The 15,006-nt window shown below is 66.8% G+C and overlaps 2 protein-coding genes across 2 annotated transcripts; both read left to right on the top strand.

The window, feature by feature from the left end:
• The first annotated feature begins 834 nt into the window (after nucleotides 1–834).
• PPP1R16A (protein phosphatase 1 regulatory subunit 16A) lies at nucleotides 835–6,190 on the top strand. Its single transcript, XM_037380445.1, is given in 12 exon segments — nucleotides 835–895; nucleotides 2,225–3,142; nucleotides 3,522–3,592; nucleotides 4,153–4,298; nucleotides 4,394–4,497; nucleotides 4,621–4,748; nucleotides 4,836–4,961; nucleotides 5,030–5,105; nucleotides 5,223–5,352; nucleotides 5,461–5,611; nucleotides 5,694–5,899; nucleotides 5,901–6,190. Coding segments are annotated over 11 exon segments (1,527 nt in total). The 5' UTR covers nucleotides 835–895; nucleotides 2,225–2,883; the 3' UTR covers nucleotides 6,031–6,190.
• Nucleotides 6,191–8,070: 1,880 nt separating this feature from the next.
• Nucleotides 8,071–14,931, top strand: LOC119144733 (alanine aminotransferase 1-like). Its single transcript, XM_037380443.1, has 11 exons — nucleotides 8,071–8,626; nucleotides 10,292–10,381; nucleotides 10,484–10,592; nucleotides 10,678–10,808; nucleotides 11,474–11,717; nucleotides 12,248–12,327; nucleotides 12,409–12,545; nucleotides 13,160–13,334; nucleotides 13,603–13,758; nucleotides 14,121–14,233; nucleotides 14,543–14,931. Exons 1-11 carry the CDS (start codon nucleotides 8,414–8,416, stop codon nucleotides 14,631–14,633), a joined length of 1,539 nt encoding a protein of 512 aa, XP_037236340.1. The 5' UTR covers nucleotides 8,071–8,413; the 3' UTR covers nucleotides 14,634–14,931.
• The last annotated feature ends 75 nt before the right edge of the window (nucleotides 14,932–15,006 follow it).

The raw sequence follows: 15,006 nt of genomic DNA, 5'->3' as shown, positions 1-15,006 counted from the left end.
GGGGTGGACATGGAGACACTGGGGGGGCGGGAGGGCGCACGGGGATGCTTTGGGGTACACACACCTGGGGAGGACAGGGGGACACGGTGGAGGAACAGATGGGGACACCTAGGGGGACAGAGACGCTTGGGGGGGTGGGGACACCGGGGGGTGAGGGGGCGGGAGGGACACTTTGTGGAGGACAGGGGACACAGGGAGGGGTGGGACACGGGGTGGGACACTAGGCCCAGTTCGGAGCTGTGTGGACAGAGGTGACCGTTGCCACCACCGGTGTCTCTGTCCCCGGCCCCCCACCGCGTGAGCCCCTCTGCCACGTCCCTGGGCTACTGCCCTGTCCGTACCTACCTGTGCCCCACGTCTCAGCCCTGTCCCCATGCCCCAATGTCCCGTGTCCCCTTCCCCACACCATGTTCCCTAGTCCCACTGTCCCATGTCCCCGTCTCCCTGTCCCCTATCCCCATATTTCCATGTCCCCTGTCCCAATGTCCCCGTCCCCCATCCCTCTGTGCCCTATCCCTTTCCCGTCCCCCCTGTCCCCACGACCCCTTGTCTTGTGCCCCCCCGGCCCCGTCTTTCCAGTCCCCACTTCTCCCTGTCCCCCTGCACCCTCCCCCTCCCCTCACGTCCGGAGGGGGGACGGGGGACGGGGGCAGGGACAGGGAGCTCCCAGCCCCTCCCCTCTCCGCCCCCGGTGGCCTCGCGCAACCCCCATCCCGGGGCCCGCCAGAGGGCGCCCGCCTCCCGGGCGTGGCCGAGCGCTCCGCTCTTCCGGCCGGAGCCCCGCCCTTTCCGCCCTCGCCGGAAGCGCGGCGCGTTGCCATGGCGAGCGGCGGCGGCGGCCCCGCCCCGAGCAGCGGCGGCGGAGCGGGCAGGGCCGCGGCCCCGGCACCGTCAGGTACGGCCGGGGGGGTGCAGCCCCCAGGCTCGGGGGTCCCGCGGGGCACCGCCGGAGCGCGGGCCGGACCCGGGGTCCCCGACTCTCCCGAGCCCTGGCGGGGGGGTGGCGGCAGCGCCGATGCCAGGCCCGGCGGTGGCCCCGATTGGGTGCCGAGGGGTGTCACGGGGCGGGCAGGGCAGGACCCCGGCATTCCTTCTCCGCGCGCGTCCGGGGGGTCAGGGTGTCCCCCCGCCCCGGCAGCCGCTGCGGCCTCGCCGGCGGCGACGCGCGGGGTGATTAATAAATGATGAGGGGGGGGCTGGTGCTGCCTGGGCAGGCGGAGACATTACAAATGGTAATGGGGGCCCGGCCGTCACGGGGCCCGCCACCGGAGCCGCCACCGGCCCTGCGGCGGGCGCGGCAGCGGGCGCGGGCTCCGCAGTCCGGGGCATCCCTGGGGGGGCATTTCTGGGGGGGGCATTTCGGGGGAGCCCGCCGGCTCGGCTCGGGGCCGGGTGGCGCCAGGGATGCGGCCCCGGGCTCCGGCCAGCGCGTCCCGGGGAGCCGCGTCCCATTGGACGGGCGAATGGATGGATGGACGGACAGACGGATGGATGGACGGACAGATGCGGAGGCTCCGGTGGTCCTGCTGTCCGTGCGATCCCCTCTTCCATTGCAGGCCGACTTCGGAGAGGATTTGCTGCCGGCGTTGGCCTCGGCGTTCCTGAGGGATTTATGCTGGGATTAAGGTGCAGGAATTTTTTTTTCCCTGCCGGACTTTGCCCGGTGAAGTCGTGGCGACTCGCAGGGGAACCCGGTTTGGGGACCGACCGCAGGGCGCCGGCTGTGCTGGAATCTGCCTGTCCCTGCCTGTCCCTGCCCATCCCTGCCGCTGGTGGGACGCGCCCTGCCTGCTGGGCCATGCTGGCGTGGGCGCGAGGTGCTCGGCTGCGGCTCTCCCAGCGTGGCTGTGCCAAACCGGCGCGTGCTGGCGAGGCTGCTCTGGCCAGGACGTGCCAGGCTCCCCTTGGCCGGCAGAGGATCGGTGTTTCTTCCTGGTGAGGCGTGGTCCGCGCCTGCCAGCGTGGTGGGTGACCCCTCAAGGTTACCGGTGTGCTGTTGGCATAGCTGTGCCGGCGCTCATTGGGGTGCGGTGGCTTCGGTGAAGGCGGCTCCTGGGCTGGGGCCCTGGGGAATTCACTTCAACTTGGATTGTAGGTTAATCCTGGATTAGGAAGACGGCAAAAACCAGTGGTGGGTTGGGCATGGCGCAGCTCTTACTGGCAAAGCCAGGCTGTGCTGAGCCTCTCCCCATCCTTTAATGATTTCTTTCCCTTTTTCCCATAGGATTCCAGCCACTGAGTGAAGCTCATCTCACCACAGCTGGGAGAGGCTGGAGCCCCAGCACAGCGATACCTGAGAAGCTGCCCCGATTCTGGCAGCACTGCCTGTACCTCTGCCCGTCGGCAGCTTTCCAAGCTGCGTTATCAGCTCCTCGGCAAGACTGGAGAGGTGGCGGCCGCTGAATGACCGGCAAACGCTTCCAGGGGGCAGGAAGGCAAAAGCTCATTGGGATAATTAGGTGGCAAACAAGCATTTGGGATTGGACTGGCAGGATTTCTCTGGCCTTGACACCTGCCTTGCTCCTCCGTGCCTTTGGATCCGGTGTTGCTGGCCAGCTCTGTTCCAAACCACTGGTGAATGTGAGGTGCTGGGGGGGGATCGCCCCCCTCAAGGCTTAACGGCACCCTCTGGCCCACCCCCCTGCCTGTGGTATTGGGTGCTATAAGAGGAGGCAGGGAGCACTGGGACAAGGGAGATGGTTCCGAAACGCCGATCCCTGTCTCCGGAGCTGGCGGTGAAGCTTGGGGAAGGCACTGGGATACAGGGCTAAGCCAAACCCGTCCCTGCTCTGAGGGACTGTGGGTGATGCTGGTGGGGGAGCTAGCAGCTCCATACCCGGTTCCCAGTGGGATACACTCCGTTCTCCGGCAAAGCTTCTTGCCATGGCCGAGCACTTGGAGCTGCTGGCGGAGATGCCAGCGGTGGCACGGCTGAGCACGCCGGAGCGGCTGAAACACGCTCAGAAACGCCGGGCCCAGCAGCTGAAAAAATGGGCGCAGACAGAGAAGGAGATACAGGGGATGAAGGTGGCAGCTGAGAGGAAGAGGAGGAGGAGGAAGAGCAACAGCCAAGGGAAGAGGGTGACATTCCCCGCCAGTGTCCAGCTGTTGGAGGCGGCGGCCCGGCATGATGCTGAGGAAGGTGGGTGCCGGTGGTGGGAATGGCAGAGTTACTGCTTTCGGTGGGGGCTCTGGGAAAGCTTGAACCGCTAAAAACTCCCAAGTAAATGGTTTTGGGGTTAAAAGTGGGACATAAATCCAATTTTGCCTCCAAGTGTTCTTGAAAATGAGGTAGCAGCTCATAGCCAGTGTCCATAAATCCAGCTGCAGTGCCTGGGACCCCAGATCCCACCTGCTGCCGGCTGTGGCTTTACTGGGCGCCTGGAGGTACCAGAGAGTTTGGCACTGGTGCGGTGGGACTTTGCATGCAGCGAGCCCAAAGTCCCAAAGTGTCGGTTTCAGCCCTGGCGGGATGCTCTGAAGGCTGGCAGGACCCTCATTCAAACCCTCTTTCTCTGTAGTCCGGCAGTTCCTGCAGAATGGCATCAGCCCCGACCTCTGCAACGAGGACGGTCTCACCGCGCTGCACCAGGTATGCCGTGCCAGTGCTGTTACAGCAGCTCTGGCTTCTGGCTTCTGTCCCTCCATCCTTTCCATCCTGTTGACCAGCTCTACCTGGTGATGCCAGGCTGCTGCATGGCCAGACCTGAGTGCGGGGGGACATGCTGGAGGACGTGCCAAGCCTTTGCCACGCCACGGGCTGGATAAGGTGGTGGCATCAGGGCTTGGGCAGGGCAGTGCTGTGTCCATCCCAGCAGTGCCACACTGGGGAGGGCACAGCTGTGCCGTGCCAGTGCTCACTGGCAGTTTGGGTGCCTGGAGTTAAGCATCATGCCCCTCTGGTGTCAGCCAGTGTGACAGAACCCAGCTGGCATCTGGACATGGTGTGCACCAGCCTGGTGAAGCCCCCACTGGGGAGCTGCTTCCCTCCAGCCGGCTGGGGATGTGCGGGTGTCCCAGCACCGGCTCCATCCCTCTGCAGTACCTGAATCCATTCTGGCTCCATCCCCGGGAGATTTTGGGGTGCTTTGGGGAAGGTTTCCCCAATACTGGTGCACCCCATAACTGCTGCTGGTGCTTTCTCCCTCCCAGTGCTGCATCGATGACTACGGTGATGTGGTGACAGTGCTGCTGGAAGCGGGGGCCGATGTCAACGCCCGTGACAGCGAGCTCTGGACGCCGCTCCATGCTGCCGCCACCTGTGGCCACCTCCGCCTGGTTCAGCTCCTCATCCAACGGTACCACGGCACAGCCAGGGGGTGTCACCGAACTGGGGCTGCGCACTGCAGCAGCTGCGGGATGTCCCTGACTGCTGTGCCTGTCTCCAAAACAGTGGTGCTGACCTCCTTGCCGTCAACTCGGACGGGAACATGCCCTACGACCTGTGTGAGGATGAAGTGACCCTTGACTGCATTGAGACAGCCATGGCAGAGCAGGGTGAGCTTCACCGTGCCAGCATGGTGCTGGTGAAGCGGTGTTGGCTGCCAGGTGAAGGCAGAAATATGACAGGGTGGTGGTCAGGGCCCGGTGTCCCCCCCCTCACCTGCCTCCTGCCAGCAGGTATCACCCAGGAGAAGATTGAGGAGGCTCGTGCTGCCACCGAGCACAGCATGGTGCAGGAGATCCGGCAGCTGGTACAGGCAGGGGCTGACCTGGACGCGCCACGGGGACACGGCGGCGCCACGTTGGTAGGATGGGCAGAGGCAGGGGTGACAGCAGGAGGGGTGTGACAGTGATGGCTGAGCCACCCCCAACCGCGTCCCCATCCCCGGCAGCTGCACATCGCGGTGGCCAACGGTTACATGGAGGCGGCTGAGCTGCTGCTGGAGCACCGGGCTGGCACCAGCGCCAGGGACGAGGATGGCTGGGAGCCCCTCCATGCCGCTGCTTGCTGGGGGCAGGTAGGCACGGGCAGGGCGGGCAGCCTCTGCTGGGTTTTGCTGTTGCTCACCCCGTGCCCTTTGCCCAGGTGCAGCTGGTGGAGCTGCTGGTGGCTCACGGTGCCGACCTCAACGGGAAGTCGGTGCTGGATGAGACCCCCCTAGGTGAGTTGTTGTTTTGGTGGGGGGGGATCTTCCATCCCTGTGGGACGCTGCTGAGGTTTTTTGGAGTGCCGGTGGCTCGTCCCCTTTCGCCAGGTGACGCCACTATCCTTGCTGCAGATGTTTGTGGGGATGAGGAGGTCCGGGCCAAGCTCCTAGAGCTGAAGCACAAACACGATGCCGTCATGAAATCCCATGAGAAACACAAATCCTTGCTCCAGCGCCGCACCTCCAGTGCCGGCAGCCGTGGGTAAGGCCGGAGGGACCCTTGCTGCCGTAGCCGTAACCACCGGCACTGAGGAGGGGGGTGCAGGGGCTCCGTGTGCCATACTGAACTCTCCCCACATCTCTGTCCTAGGAAGGTGGTGCGGCGGGTGAGCGTCTCGGAGCGTACCAACCTGTACCGTAAGGAGCATGAGCGGGAGGCCATTGTCTGGCAGCGCACCGAGCACCGCGACAGCGAGGATGAGGACCGGCAGACGGACGCCGAGCTCCGCTGCCACTTGGCCGTGAGTTGCTGGGACTTTGGGCGAGGGTTCCCCGTGCGCAGCATTGCTGGGGCGGTGACATGGTGTCCCTCTTTCCCGGCAGGATCCCACGGGATCGGTGCCAGCAGAGCCCCCCGAGCCGCCACCACAGCGCAACGGCACAGCCCTCTATTCCAAAAAGTCAGAGCGTGGCAGCGGCGGCACTGCGGTGGACACGGGGGTGGATGTGGCACGGGAGAAAGCCCACCACACCCTGGCAGACCTCAAGCGGCACCGGGCGGCCTCCAAGCTCCAGCGCCCGCGCCCCGAGGAGCACCCGGCTGGGGGGGGCGCCCGGCCCACCCCCAGCCCCCGGCTCCGCAGACCCCCCGCTCCTCAAGCTGACGGCGCCGGCTGAGGAGGCGCCGGCCGAGAAGCAGCGCTGCTGTAAGGTGATGTGAGTGGCTGCGGCACCCGTGGGTGCAGCACCCAACCCCCCCGGCGCTGCAGTGGCCCTGGCCCCTCGGCTGGGGGGTGTGGAGTGTTTTTTGCCTCTTTTTGACTGTTTTGAAAATGGGGCCTTTTTTTCTGCCGAAATCAAAGCCTTGTCATTTTGCACCACCTGCTGTCTCTGTGCCGTATGGTGGGGGTCTGCCCGGCCCCCTCACCCCGCGGCACCGCCCGGGGCTGGGGGGCATGTGGTTCCTGTGTCCCTTGTGTTCCTTGTCCCTGCGCCGGTGTCACTGCTCCAAGACGTGGTAAAAATAGCCCTGTCCTTGGCCCCCCCGCGGGGTGTGTGGGTGCAGGCAGGGTGTGGGCAGGGTGCAGGCAGGGTGTGGGCAGGGCGTGGGCAGGGCGTGGTGCCCCCCCCCCGCCCCCTGTGCACCCCCCCACCTCCCCGGGCTGGGGGCTGGCAGGCGGCCGGGCAGCTGCCTCCCCCGGGTATATTTAGGAGCCGGCACGCAGCTGCTCGCAAAGGTCAGGCTGCGGCGGTGACACCACAGGGTCCCCCGTCACCCCGCAGCCCCCCCCCCCCCCCCACGGACACAGGTGAGGCGCCGGGGGGGCGCTGGGGCCCCCTGGGATGAGGCTCTGCGCCAAGGGAGGGGGCTGCTGGGGGGGAGGGGGCTGCTGGGGGGCAGGGGGGGCTGGGGGGGCATGGGCTGTGCTGCCTCCCCACTGCGTGGGGCTGATAAGGGCTCGCGCTGCCCCACACCCACGGGAACAGGGTGCCCGGAAGGAAACACGTGGGTCTGGGACCCCTGGCAGCCCAGAGGGCAACATGTGGGGTGCCCCATGGCGAGGGGGCGCCGTGGAAGTAAGGGGGGTGGGACACCCCACATGCTGTGGGTGGTTTTGGAGCACCCATGGGGAAGGGGGCCGTGGGGCACCCACAGTGGGGTGTCTATGGGGCGCCCCCTGGGGGAGGGGGGTTGTGGGGCAACCCCTGGGGAGAGGGGCTGTGGGGCACCCACAGCGGGGTGCCCGTGGCTCCCCCATAGCCAGGGGTCCCCCCGCCCCCGGCAGTTGTGGGGCACACCCCCCCCCCCCGGGAGCAGCGGCAGCCAATGGGGTTGGGGTGGGCGGGGATTGGCTGGCGCGGGGGGCGGGGCTGGCGCGGGGTGGCGGGCAGGGCCGGCAGGGGGCGCTGTGGGCAGCGGGGCCATGAAGCAGCGCGGGTTAGTGGGGCCGGGGGGCGGCGGGGGGTCCCAGCCCCACGCGTGTCCCCGGGGGTCCCAGCCCCCGACTCCGGTCCCCGGGAGTCCCAGCCCACCACGTGCCCCCGGGGGTCCCAGCCCCACGCGTGTCCCCGGGGGTCCCAGTCCCCCACGTGCCCCTGGGGATCTCAGCCCGTGGCCCCTGCCGGGGCCCGGCTCTCCGTGTGTCCCCCGGGCGTCACACCCCGAATCCACCTGTTGTGTCCCATGTCACCTGTGTCACCCGTGTCCTGTGTCCCCCACAGCCCTGTGTCCCCCGGTCCCAGGTCCCCCCTGTCCCCTTGTTCTGTGTCGCCATGTCCCTGTACTCCGTGTCCCCTGTGTCCCCATGTCCCTATACCCCGTGTCCCCACGTCCTCCAGTCCTGTGTCCCCCCATGTACTGTGTCGTCCTGTGTCCTCCCTTGTCCCCCACGTCTCATGTCCTCTTGTGTCCTCCTGTGTCCCCCTGTGTCCCCATGCTCCATGTGTCCCATGTCCTGTGTTCCTCCATGTTCCCGCTTCCTATGTCCTGTCCCCCATGTCCCCCATGTCCCCCCGTGTCCCCGCACCCCGTGCCCCCCAACCGTGGGCCAGGACACCCCGTGGCGGGGGGACACCCCCGGGACCGGTGCCTGTGTCCGGGCAGTGCGGGGGGGGGGGGAAGTGGGTCTGGCCGGGGACCGGGACCGGGGCCCAAGGCCCGGTGCGCGGGGCGGTGCTGGGGGGAGGCGAGCTCGGTGCCCGTTGCCCAGGGCGGGGGAGGCGGGTCCGGCCGCTGTCCGGTGCCAGTGCCCGGGACGGTGCCGGCCGTGAGGTGTGGGTGGATCCGGCCGGTGTCCGTTGCCCTCGGTGCTGGTGCCCATTGCCCCCGGTGCCCTTTGCCCCCGCTGCCGGTGTCCCCGGTGCCGGTGCCCATTGCCCGTGGCGGTGTCCGGTGTCCCCGGTGCCCGTTGCCCCCGGTGCCAGTGTCCCGGTGCCGGTGGCCGTTGCCCGGGGCGGCGCCGGGGAGGTGCGGATCCGGCCGGTGCCCGGTGCCGGTGCCCGTTGCCCCCGGTGCCGGTGCCCGGTGCTGGTGCCCGGTGCCCGGGGCGGTGCCGGGGGGGCGGGCCCGGCCGCTGTCCAGTGCCGGTGGCCCCGGGGGGGCGATGCGGGCTCTGAGGACGCTGCGGCCCCGCAGGCTCCCGGCCGGGCGGACCATGGCGGCGGCGGCGGCGGCAGCGGCGGGTTCGGGCCCCGGGGGCGGCCGCGGGCCGGTGCTGACCCCCGGCACCATGAACCCGGCAGTGCGGCGGGTGGAGTACGCGGTGCGGGGGCCCATCGTCACCCGCGCCCTGCAGCTGGAGCAGGACCTGCGGCAGGTACCCCGGGACCCCCACCCCCGGGACCCCATCCCCAGCACCCCCGGGACCCCACCCCTGGCACCCCTAGACCGGGATATCCCCAAACCGAGCACCCCCAGACTGGGCACCCCCCCCAGGCACCCCCAGACCTGGGGACTCCTGACCTGGACACCCCCCACCCAGCACCCCTAGACACCGGCACCCCCACACCTGGGCACCTCCCAGGCTGGGGTGTCCTATCTGGGGCACCGCCGGACACAGCACCCCCCACCCAGCACCCCCACACCTGGCACCCTGGGGACCCCCAGACCGGGATATCCCCAAACCGGGTACCCCCAGGCCCAGCACCCCATTCCCAGGAGGGACCTCTCCCCCTCCCCATGCCCCCCCCACCGCCATGTCCCTGAATCCACCTGTGCGCCCCCCAACTGCCACCCTGGAGTCAGCTGAGTCCTATGGGGGGGTCTCCCCTGGGCGGGGGGGTGTCCCCTGGGCAGGGGGTGTCCCGTCAGTGGGGGTCTCCCCTGGGTGGGGGGAGGTGTCCTATGGGTGGGGGGTGTCCCCTGGGTGGGAAGTGGTGTCCCGTGGGCAGGGGGTGTCCCGTGGTAGTGGGGGTGTCCTGTGGGGGTGTCCCTGCAGCCCCTGCGGGCAGGTGGTGGCGGGGCAGGGTGCCAGCCTCACCTTGCCCCAGCACTCCCTGTCCCTGGCACCCAGCCCGGGCACCCTTGGGTGCTGGGTGGGGGTAGGGGCACCCTGGGTGTCTGTGGCAGTGTGACTCCCCATGGGACACTGACAGGGTCCCCCAGTGCCCCGGGATGATGGGGGGGTGATGGTGGGGTGACAGGGGTGGCTGGGCATGACAGGGGGTGACAGTGGGTGATGGGAGGTGACAAGGGGTGACAGGGTGGTGGTGGTGACAGGAGGATGATGGCAGTGACAAGGGTGACAATGGTGTTGGGGGTGATGGAGTGATGGTGGCAGAGGGTGACGGGGGTGACGGATGCCAGGAAGTGATGGGAGTGACAGCAGGTGACAGGGGTGGTGGTGGCAGGCATTGCCAGTCTGGGGCAGAGTCCGGCCTCTGGCGGAGGTGGCCAAAGTCCAGGGCTGGGCGGGAGGTGGCCATGGCCACCCGGGGCTGGAGACCTGGTGTGGGGCATTGGGGACCCAGTGTCCTTGTTCCCCAGTGTCCCCAAGGGCCCTGTGTCCCACTTGTCCCCATGTCCCAGCTGTGCCCCCTGGGGTCCCGAAGTCCCAACCATCCCTAGGGTGCCCATGTCCCAGTTGTCTCCATGTCCCACCCACCCCCCGGGACAGGGGACACTGGGGTTGTGCCAGGGCCTGGGGTCACCCTGTTGAAAGTGCCACCCGAGCCACAGTGGTGCCATCCCTGGGTGGGGGTGGCCAGATTGTCACCCCTGACCCCTGTTCCCTGTCCCTGTCCTCATCCCCAACACCATACCTGTCCCCCTCCCTGTCCCTGACTCTGTCACTGTCACTGACCTTGCCCCCTTCCCTGTCCCCATCCCTGTCCCCATCCCTGTCCTCATCCCTGTCCCTGAATCTGTCACTGTCCCCACACTGTCCCCATCCCTGTCCCTGTCCCCTTCCCTGTCCCTGTCCCCCAACTCTGTCACTGTCTCCTTCCTTGTCCCTGTGCCCACACTGTCCCCATCCCCACAGGGTGTCCCCAAGCCCTTCACCGAGGTGATCAAGGCGAACATTGGTGATGCGCACGCCATGGGGCAGAAACCCATCACCTTCCTCCGCCAGGTACCCAGCTCTGGGTGACAGCATGGGGGGGACAGGGGGATGGGGACACCCAGGCGTCCGGCGCGGACCCAGGTGTCCGGGGCTGAGCGGGTCCCCTGGCAGGTGACCGCCCTGTGCCTGTGCCCGGAGCTGCTCGCCGAGCCCTCCATCCCCCAGGATGCCAAGGGTCGCGCCCGCCGGCTGCTGGCAGCCTGTGCCGGGCAGAGCGCTGGTGAGTACCCGTGCCCCGCAGTGGAAGGGACCCCCCCAGTGTCACCTCCCGGATGCCTCTGTCACCCCTGTGTCCCTTCTGCCAGGTGCCTACAGTGCCAGCCCTGGTATCGAGCTGGTGCGGCAGGACGTGGCGCGCTTCCTCCAGCGCCGTGATGGTGTCCCCGCCAAGCCCCAGGACATCTTCCTCTCCACCGGGGCCAGCGATGCCATCGTGGTATGGGGACATCGGCCATCCCCAGCATCACCCGGGCCCTGGGCTGGGTGCCACCCGCCAGCCGTTCCCACGGCGGATGCTCACAAAGGGACTTTTGTGCCAGGGTTGGCACCGGCCCCAGGATGGGCAGTGCCAAGATGGGGGGGTGGCACTGGGGATGATGTGTCCCTACTGTCCCCATGCTTCCTTCGTGTCCCCATGGCTCCGTGGGGTGCATGCCAGCACCCTGCCCATGGTGACCAAGCTCTTTTGACGCTGTCCCTGTCCCCATGGTATCCCTTTGCCTGCAGCGTCCCTGTGCCTGTGATGTCCCCATGCTGTCCCCATGGTGTCCCTGTCCCCACACTGTCCCCATGCCATTGCAGTGCCCCCATCATCCCTGTCCCCATGCTGCCCCTATGCCCACACCAACCCCATCCTGCTGTCCCCATGCCCATGACCTCTCCAGCCCCACACCGTCCCTGTCTCCACACCATCCTTTGTCCCCACGCCACCCCTGTCCCCTTATTGTCCCTGTGCTCACACCATCCCTGTCCCCTCACCCTCCTTCTCCCCACACTGTCCCCATGCCCACACCACCCTGTCCCCACACCGTCCCCATGCCTTCACCATCCTGTCCCCACACTGTCCCCATGCCCATGCTGCCCCTCTCCCCTCCCCCGCAGAGCATCCTGAAGCTGCTGGTGTCTGGCGAGGGGGGGTCCCGCACGGGGGTGCTGATCCCCATCCCGCAGTACCCCCTCTACTCGGCGGCCATCGCCGAGCTCAGCGCCGTCCAGCTCAACTACTACCTGGACGAGGAGCACTGCTGGGCGCTGGATGTGGCCGAGCTGCGGCGGGCACTGGCTGAGGGGCGTCAGCATTGCTGCCCCCGCGTCCTCTGCATCATCAACCCCGGCAACCCCACTGGTACCTGGGGACAGGACCCCGAGACGGGGCTGGGACCCCGAGGCAGGGCTGGGACTCTGGGGCTGGATTGGGACCCCAAGATTAGATAGGGACCCCAGGGCTGGATTGGGACCCCAAGACTGGACAGGGACCCCAGGGTTGGGCTGGGACCCTGGGGCTGGGGCCCTGAGGCTTGGCTGGGACCCCAAGACTGGACTGGGACATTGGGACTTGACTGGGACGCCAAGACTAGACTGTTACCCCAGGGCTGGTCTGGGACCCCAAAACTAGATTGGGACCCCTGGGCTGGACTGGGACCCCAGTTCCCTGTTGGGACTGGGACTGTGGCTGGCACCACGAGGGCTGGGACTGGGATGCCCTGTGCTCTGGTGGTGCCAAGGCTGGGACCCCCAATGCCTTAACAGTGCTGGGACCAGGACCTCCAAAACCCAACCAGTATGTGGGCTCAGCCCCCCGGAACCCAGCCGGTGGGGGGCCTGGGAGCCCCCAGTGCCAGCACCACGATGTCTCCTGATGCTGTGTCCCCCCAGGACAGGTACAGAGCCGGCAGTGCATTGAGGACGTCATCAAGTTTGCCTTTGAGGAGAAGCTCTTCCTCATGGCTGATGAGGCGAGTGAGACCCACGGGGTGACCCCCCTCCCCGGGGAAACCTCAGCATCTGAGTAACACCCCGCCACCTCCTCACCCCAGGTGTACCAGGACAACATCTATGCTGAGGGCTCGGCTTTCCACTCCTTCAAGAAGGTGCTGTTTGAGATGGGGCCGCCCTACTCGGAGGTGGTGGAGCTGGCCTCCTTCCACTCTGTCTCAAAGGGCTTCATGGGCGAGTGAGTCCCACCACCGTCACCCTAGGGGTGGGTGGCCATGGTTTCACAGGTCCTAGGGATGCCACAGACTGAGGAATAGGGATGGAGATGACGTAGCCCTGTGTGTCCAAAGGTGGGGATGGGGATGCCGCTACCCCATGGATCCCCTGGGATGGAGATGATGATGCCATGGCCTTGTAGGTCCAAGGGTGGGGATGGAGATGCCAGCACCCCATGGATCCCCTAGGGTGGAGGTGGTGATGTCACAGCCCTGTGGGTTCCAGGAGTGGAGCTGGTGATGCTATGGCCCCATGGGTCCTTAGGGGAGGGGATGGAGATACTCCAACCTTATGGATCTCTTGAGGTGGAGGTGATGATGCCACCACTCTGTGGGTCCCAAGGGTGGGGATAGTGATGCCATGACCCTGTAGGGACGTGACACAGCTCTGTGGGTGTTAGAGGACATAGAGCCACAGCCTGCCGGCTCTTTTCTGCGGGTTCCCATCATAGACCCCCATCCGTAGGTCCCTCTCTGTTGGTTCCTGTCCATGGGTCCCCATCCACAGCTCCGATCTGTGGATCCAGGGCTCCTCCGTGGGTTCCCATCCATCACTCCTCGGGCCATGTCATGCCAGGTGCGGGTTCCGCAGTGGGTACGTGGAGGTGGTGAACATGGACCCTGACGTGCAGCAGCAGTTGGCCAAGCTGGTGTCAGTGCGGCTGTGCCCACCTGTGCCTGGGCAGATCCTCCTGGATACTGTCGTTGATCCACCACAGCCTGGGGATCCTTCATATGAGCTCTTTATTGCTGTATGGGATCGGATGGGGATGGGGATTGGGATAGGGGTTGGGATAGGGATGGGATGGGGATGGGATGGGGATGGGATGGGGGTGTAATGGGATGAGATGGGGATGGGATGGGATAGAGATGGGTTGGGGATGGGGATGGGGATGGGGATGGGGATGGGGATGGAGATGGGATGAGATGGGCTGGGCATGGCGCTGGGCATAGGATGAGGATGGGGATGTGTTGGGATGGGATAGAAAGGAGATGTCCCCAGCCCGGCTGTCCCAGCAGGAGAAGAAGGCGGTGCTCAGCGCCCTGGCGCACAAGGCCCGGCTTACCCAGGAGATCTTCAACCAGGTGCCCGGCATCCGCTGCAACCCTGTGCAGGGCGCCATGTATTCCTTCCCCCGCATCGAGCTGCCGCCCCGTGCCCTGGCCGCCGCCAAGGTGCTGTGGGGCTGGGCAGGATGAGTCCTGGGTGCTGAGGCTGGGCAGAATCTGTCCTGGATGTTGTGGGTCTGGGCAGGATGAATCCAGGGCAATGTGGGGCTGGGCAGGGTGAGTCCTGGGTGCTGTGGGGCGGGGCAGGATGAATACTGGGCAATGTAGGGCTGGAAAAAATCAGCCCTAGTGCTGTGGGGCTGGGCAGGATGAGTCCTGAGCCATACAGGGCTGGGCAAGGTGAGTCCCAGGCAGTGATCGAGGCCCTTAATGGTGCATGGGGTGGCGCCCTGCCCCATCTGTGGGTCCGACGCTCCCTGTGCCCACCCATGGCCGTGTGTGGTGCTGAGCCCCATTCTGTCCCGCAGGCGCAGGGTCAGGCCCCTGACATGTTCTTCTGCATGAAGCTGCTGGAGGAGACGGGCATCTGTGTGGTGCCGGGCAGCGGGTTCGGGCAGCGGGAAGGCACCTTCCACTTTCGGTGGGTGCCTGGGGGATGGGGGTGGGTGTTGGTGAGGGGGTCAGGGGTGGGCATGAGGTTGGGGTCCCACCATGGGGCTGGAACCCCACCCTAAGACCCTCATCCTCAGTTTGAGTTGGCTGGGGAGGTGGGGGTGGGAGGGTGCAAGGTCTAGGGGTGCAGGGAGAAGGGGGTCTTGGGTGCCCAGTGGGTTGGGTGCAGGGTGGTGAGGAGCTTGTTAGGGGGTAGAGATGGAGATATGGGGCTCAGAGAGCTGCTGGGGGGTGTTCCCCCACCCCAGCCCTGGTGTCAGCCCCCCATGTATCCCAGGATGACCATCCTGCCACCCACTGAGAAGCTGCAGGTCCTGCTGGAGAAGCTCAGCAGCTTCTACACCAAGTTCGTCAAGGAGTACTCCTAACACCGGCACCCCCCCAGCCCCGGCACCCCCCTGTGCCCCCCTCAGCACCCACCACCCCACACTCCCCACCGGGCTTCACGTGCCATGGGCCGGGACTCTGCCCTAGGTGGTCCCTGAAGTGCCTTCAACTTCTTCGTGCCTTTTTGTTGGGGGACACAAGGGCACCTCGTGTGCCAGGGCTGGTCGCCCTCCTGCTGCCCCTGTGTCCCCTGGGGGGGGATGGTACGGGAGCAGTAGGCAGGGCCAGCTCTCCTCTCAGCAACCCCACTAATAAAAGGGTAGTGACCAGCCAGGTCGAGCCAAGCATCCTCTACAACCTGCCACCCATGGGTGCCCCCTCCACCCCACCAGCACCCAGCAGGGTTGGGCTGAG

This window comes from Falco rusticolus, chromosome 3 (genome assembly GCF_015220075.1).
Source record: "Falco rusticolus isolate bFalRus1 chromosome 3, bFalRus1.pri, whole genome shotgun sequence".
Lineage (NCBI taxonomy): Eukaryota > Metazoa > Chordata > Aves > Falconiformes > Falconidae > Falco > Falco rusticolus.
Note: the sequence above shows the minus strand (reverse complement) of the source record. Positions and strands in the feature narration are given on the sequence as shown.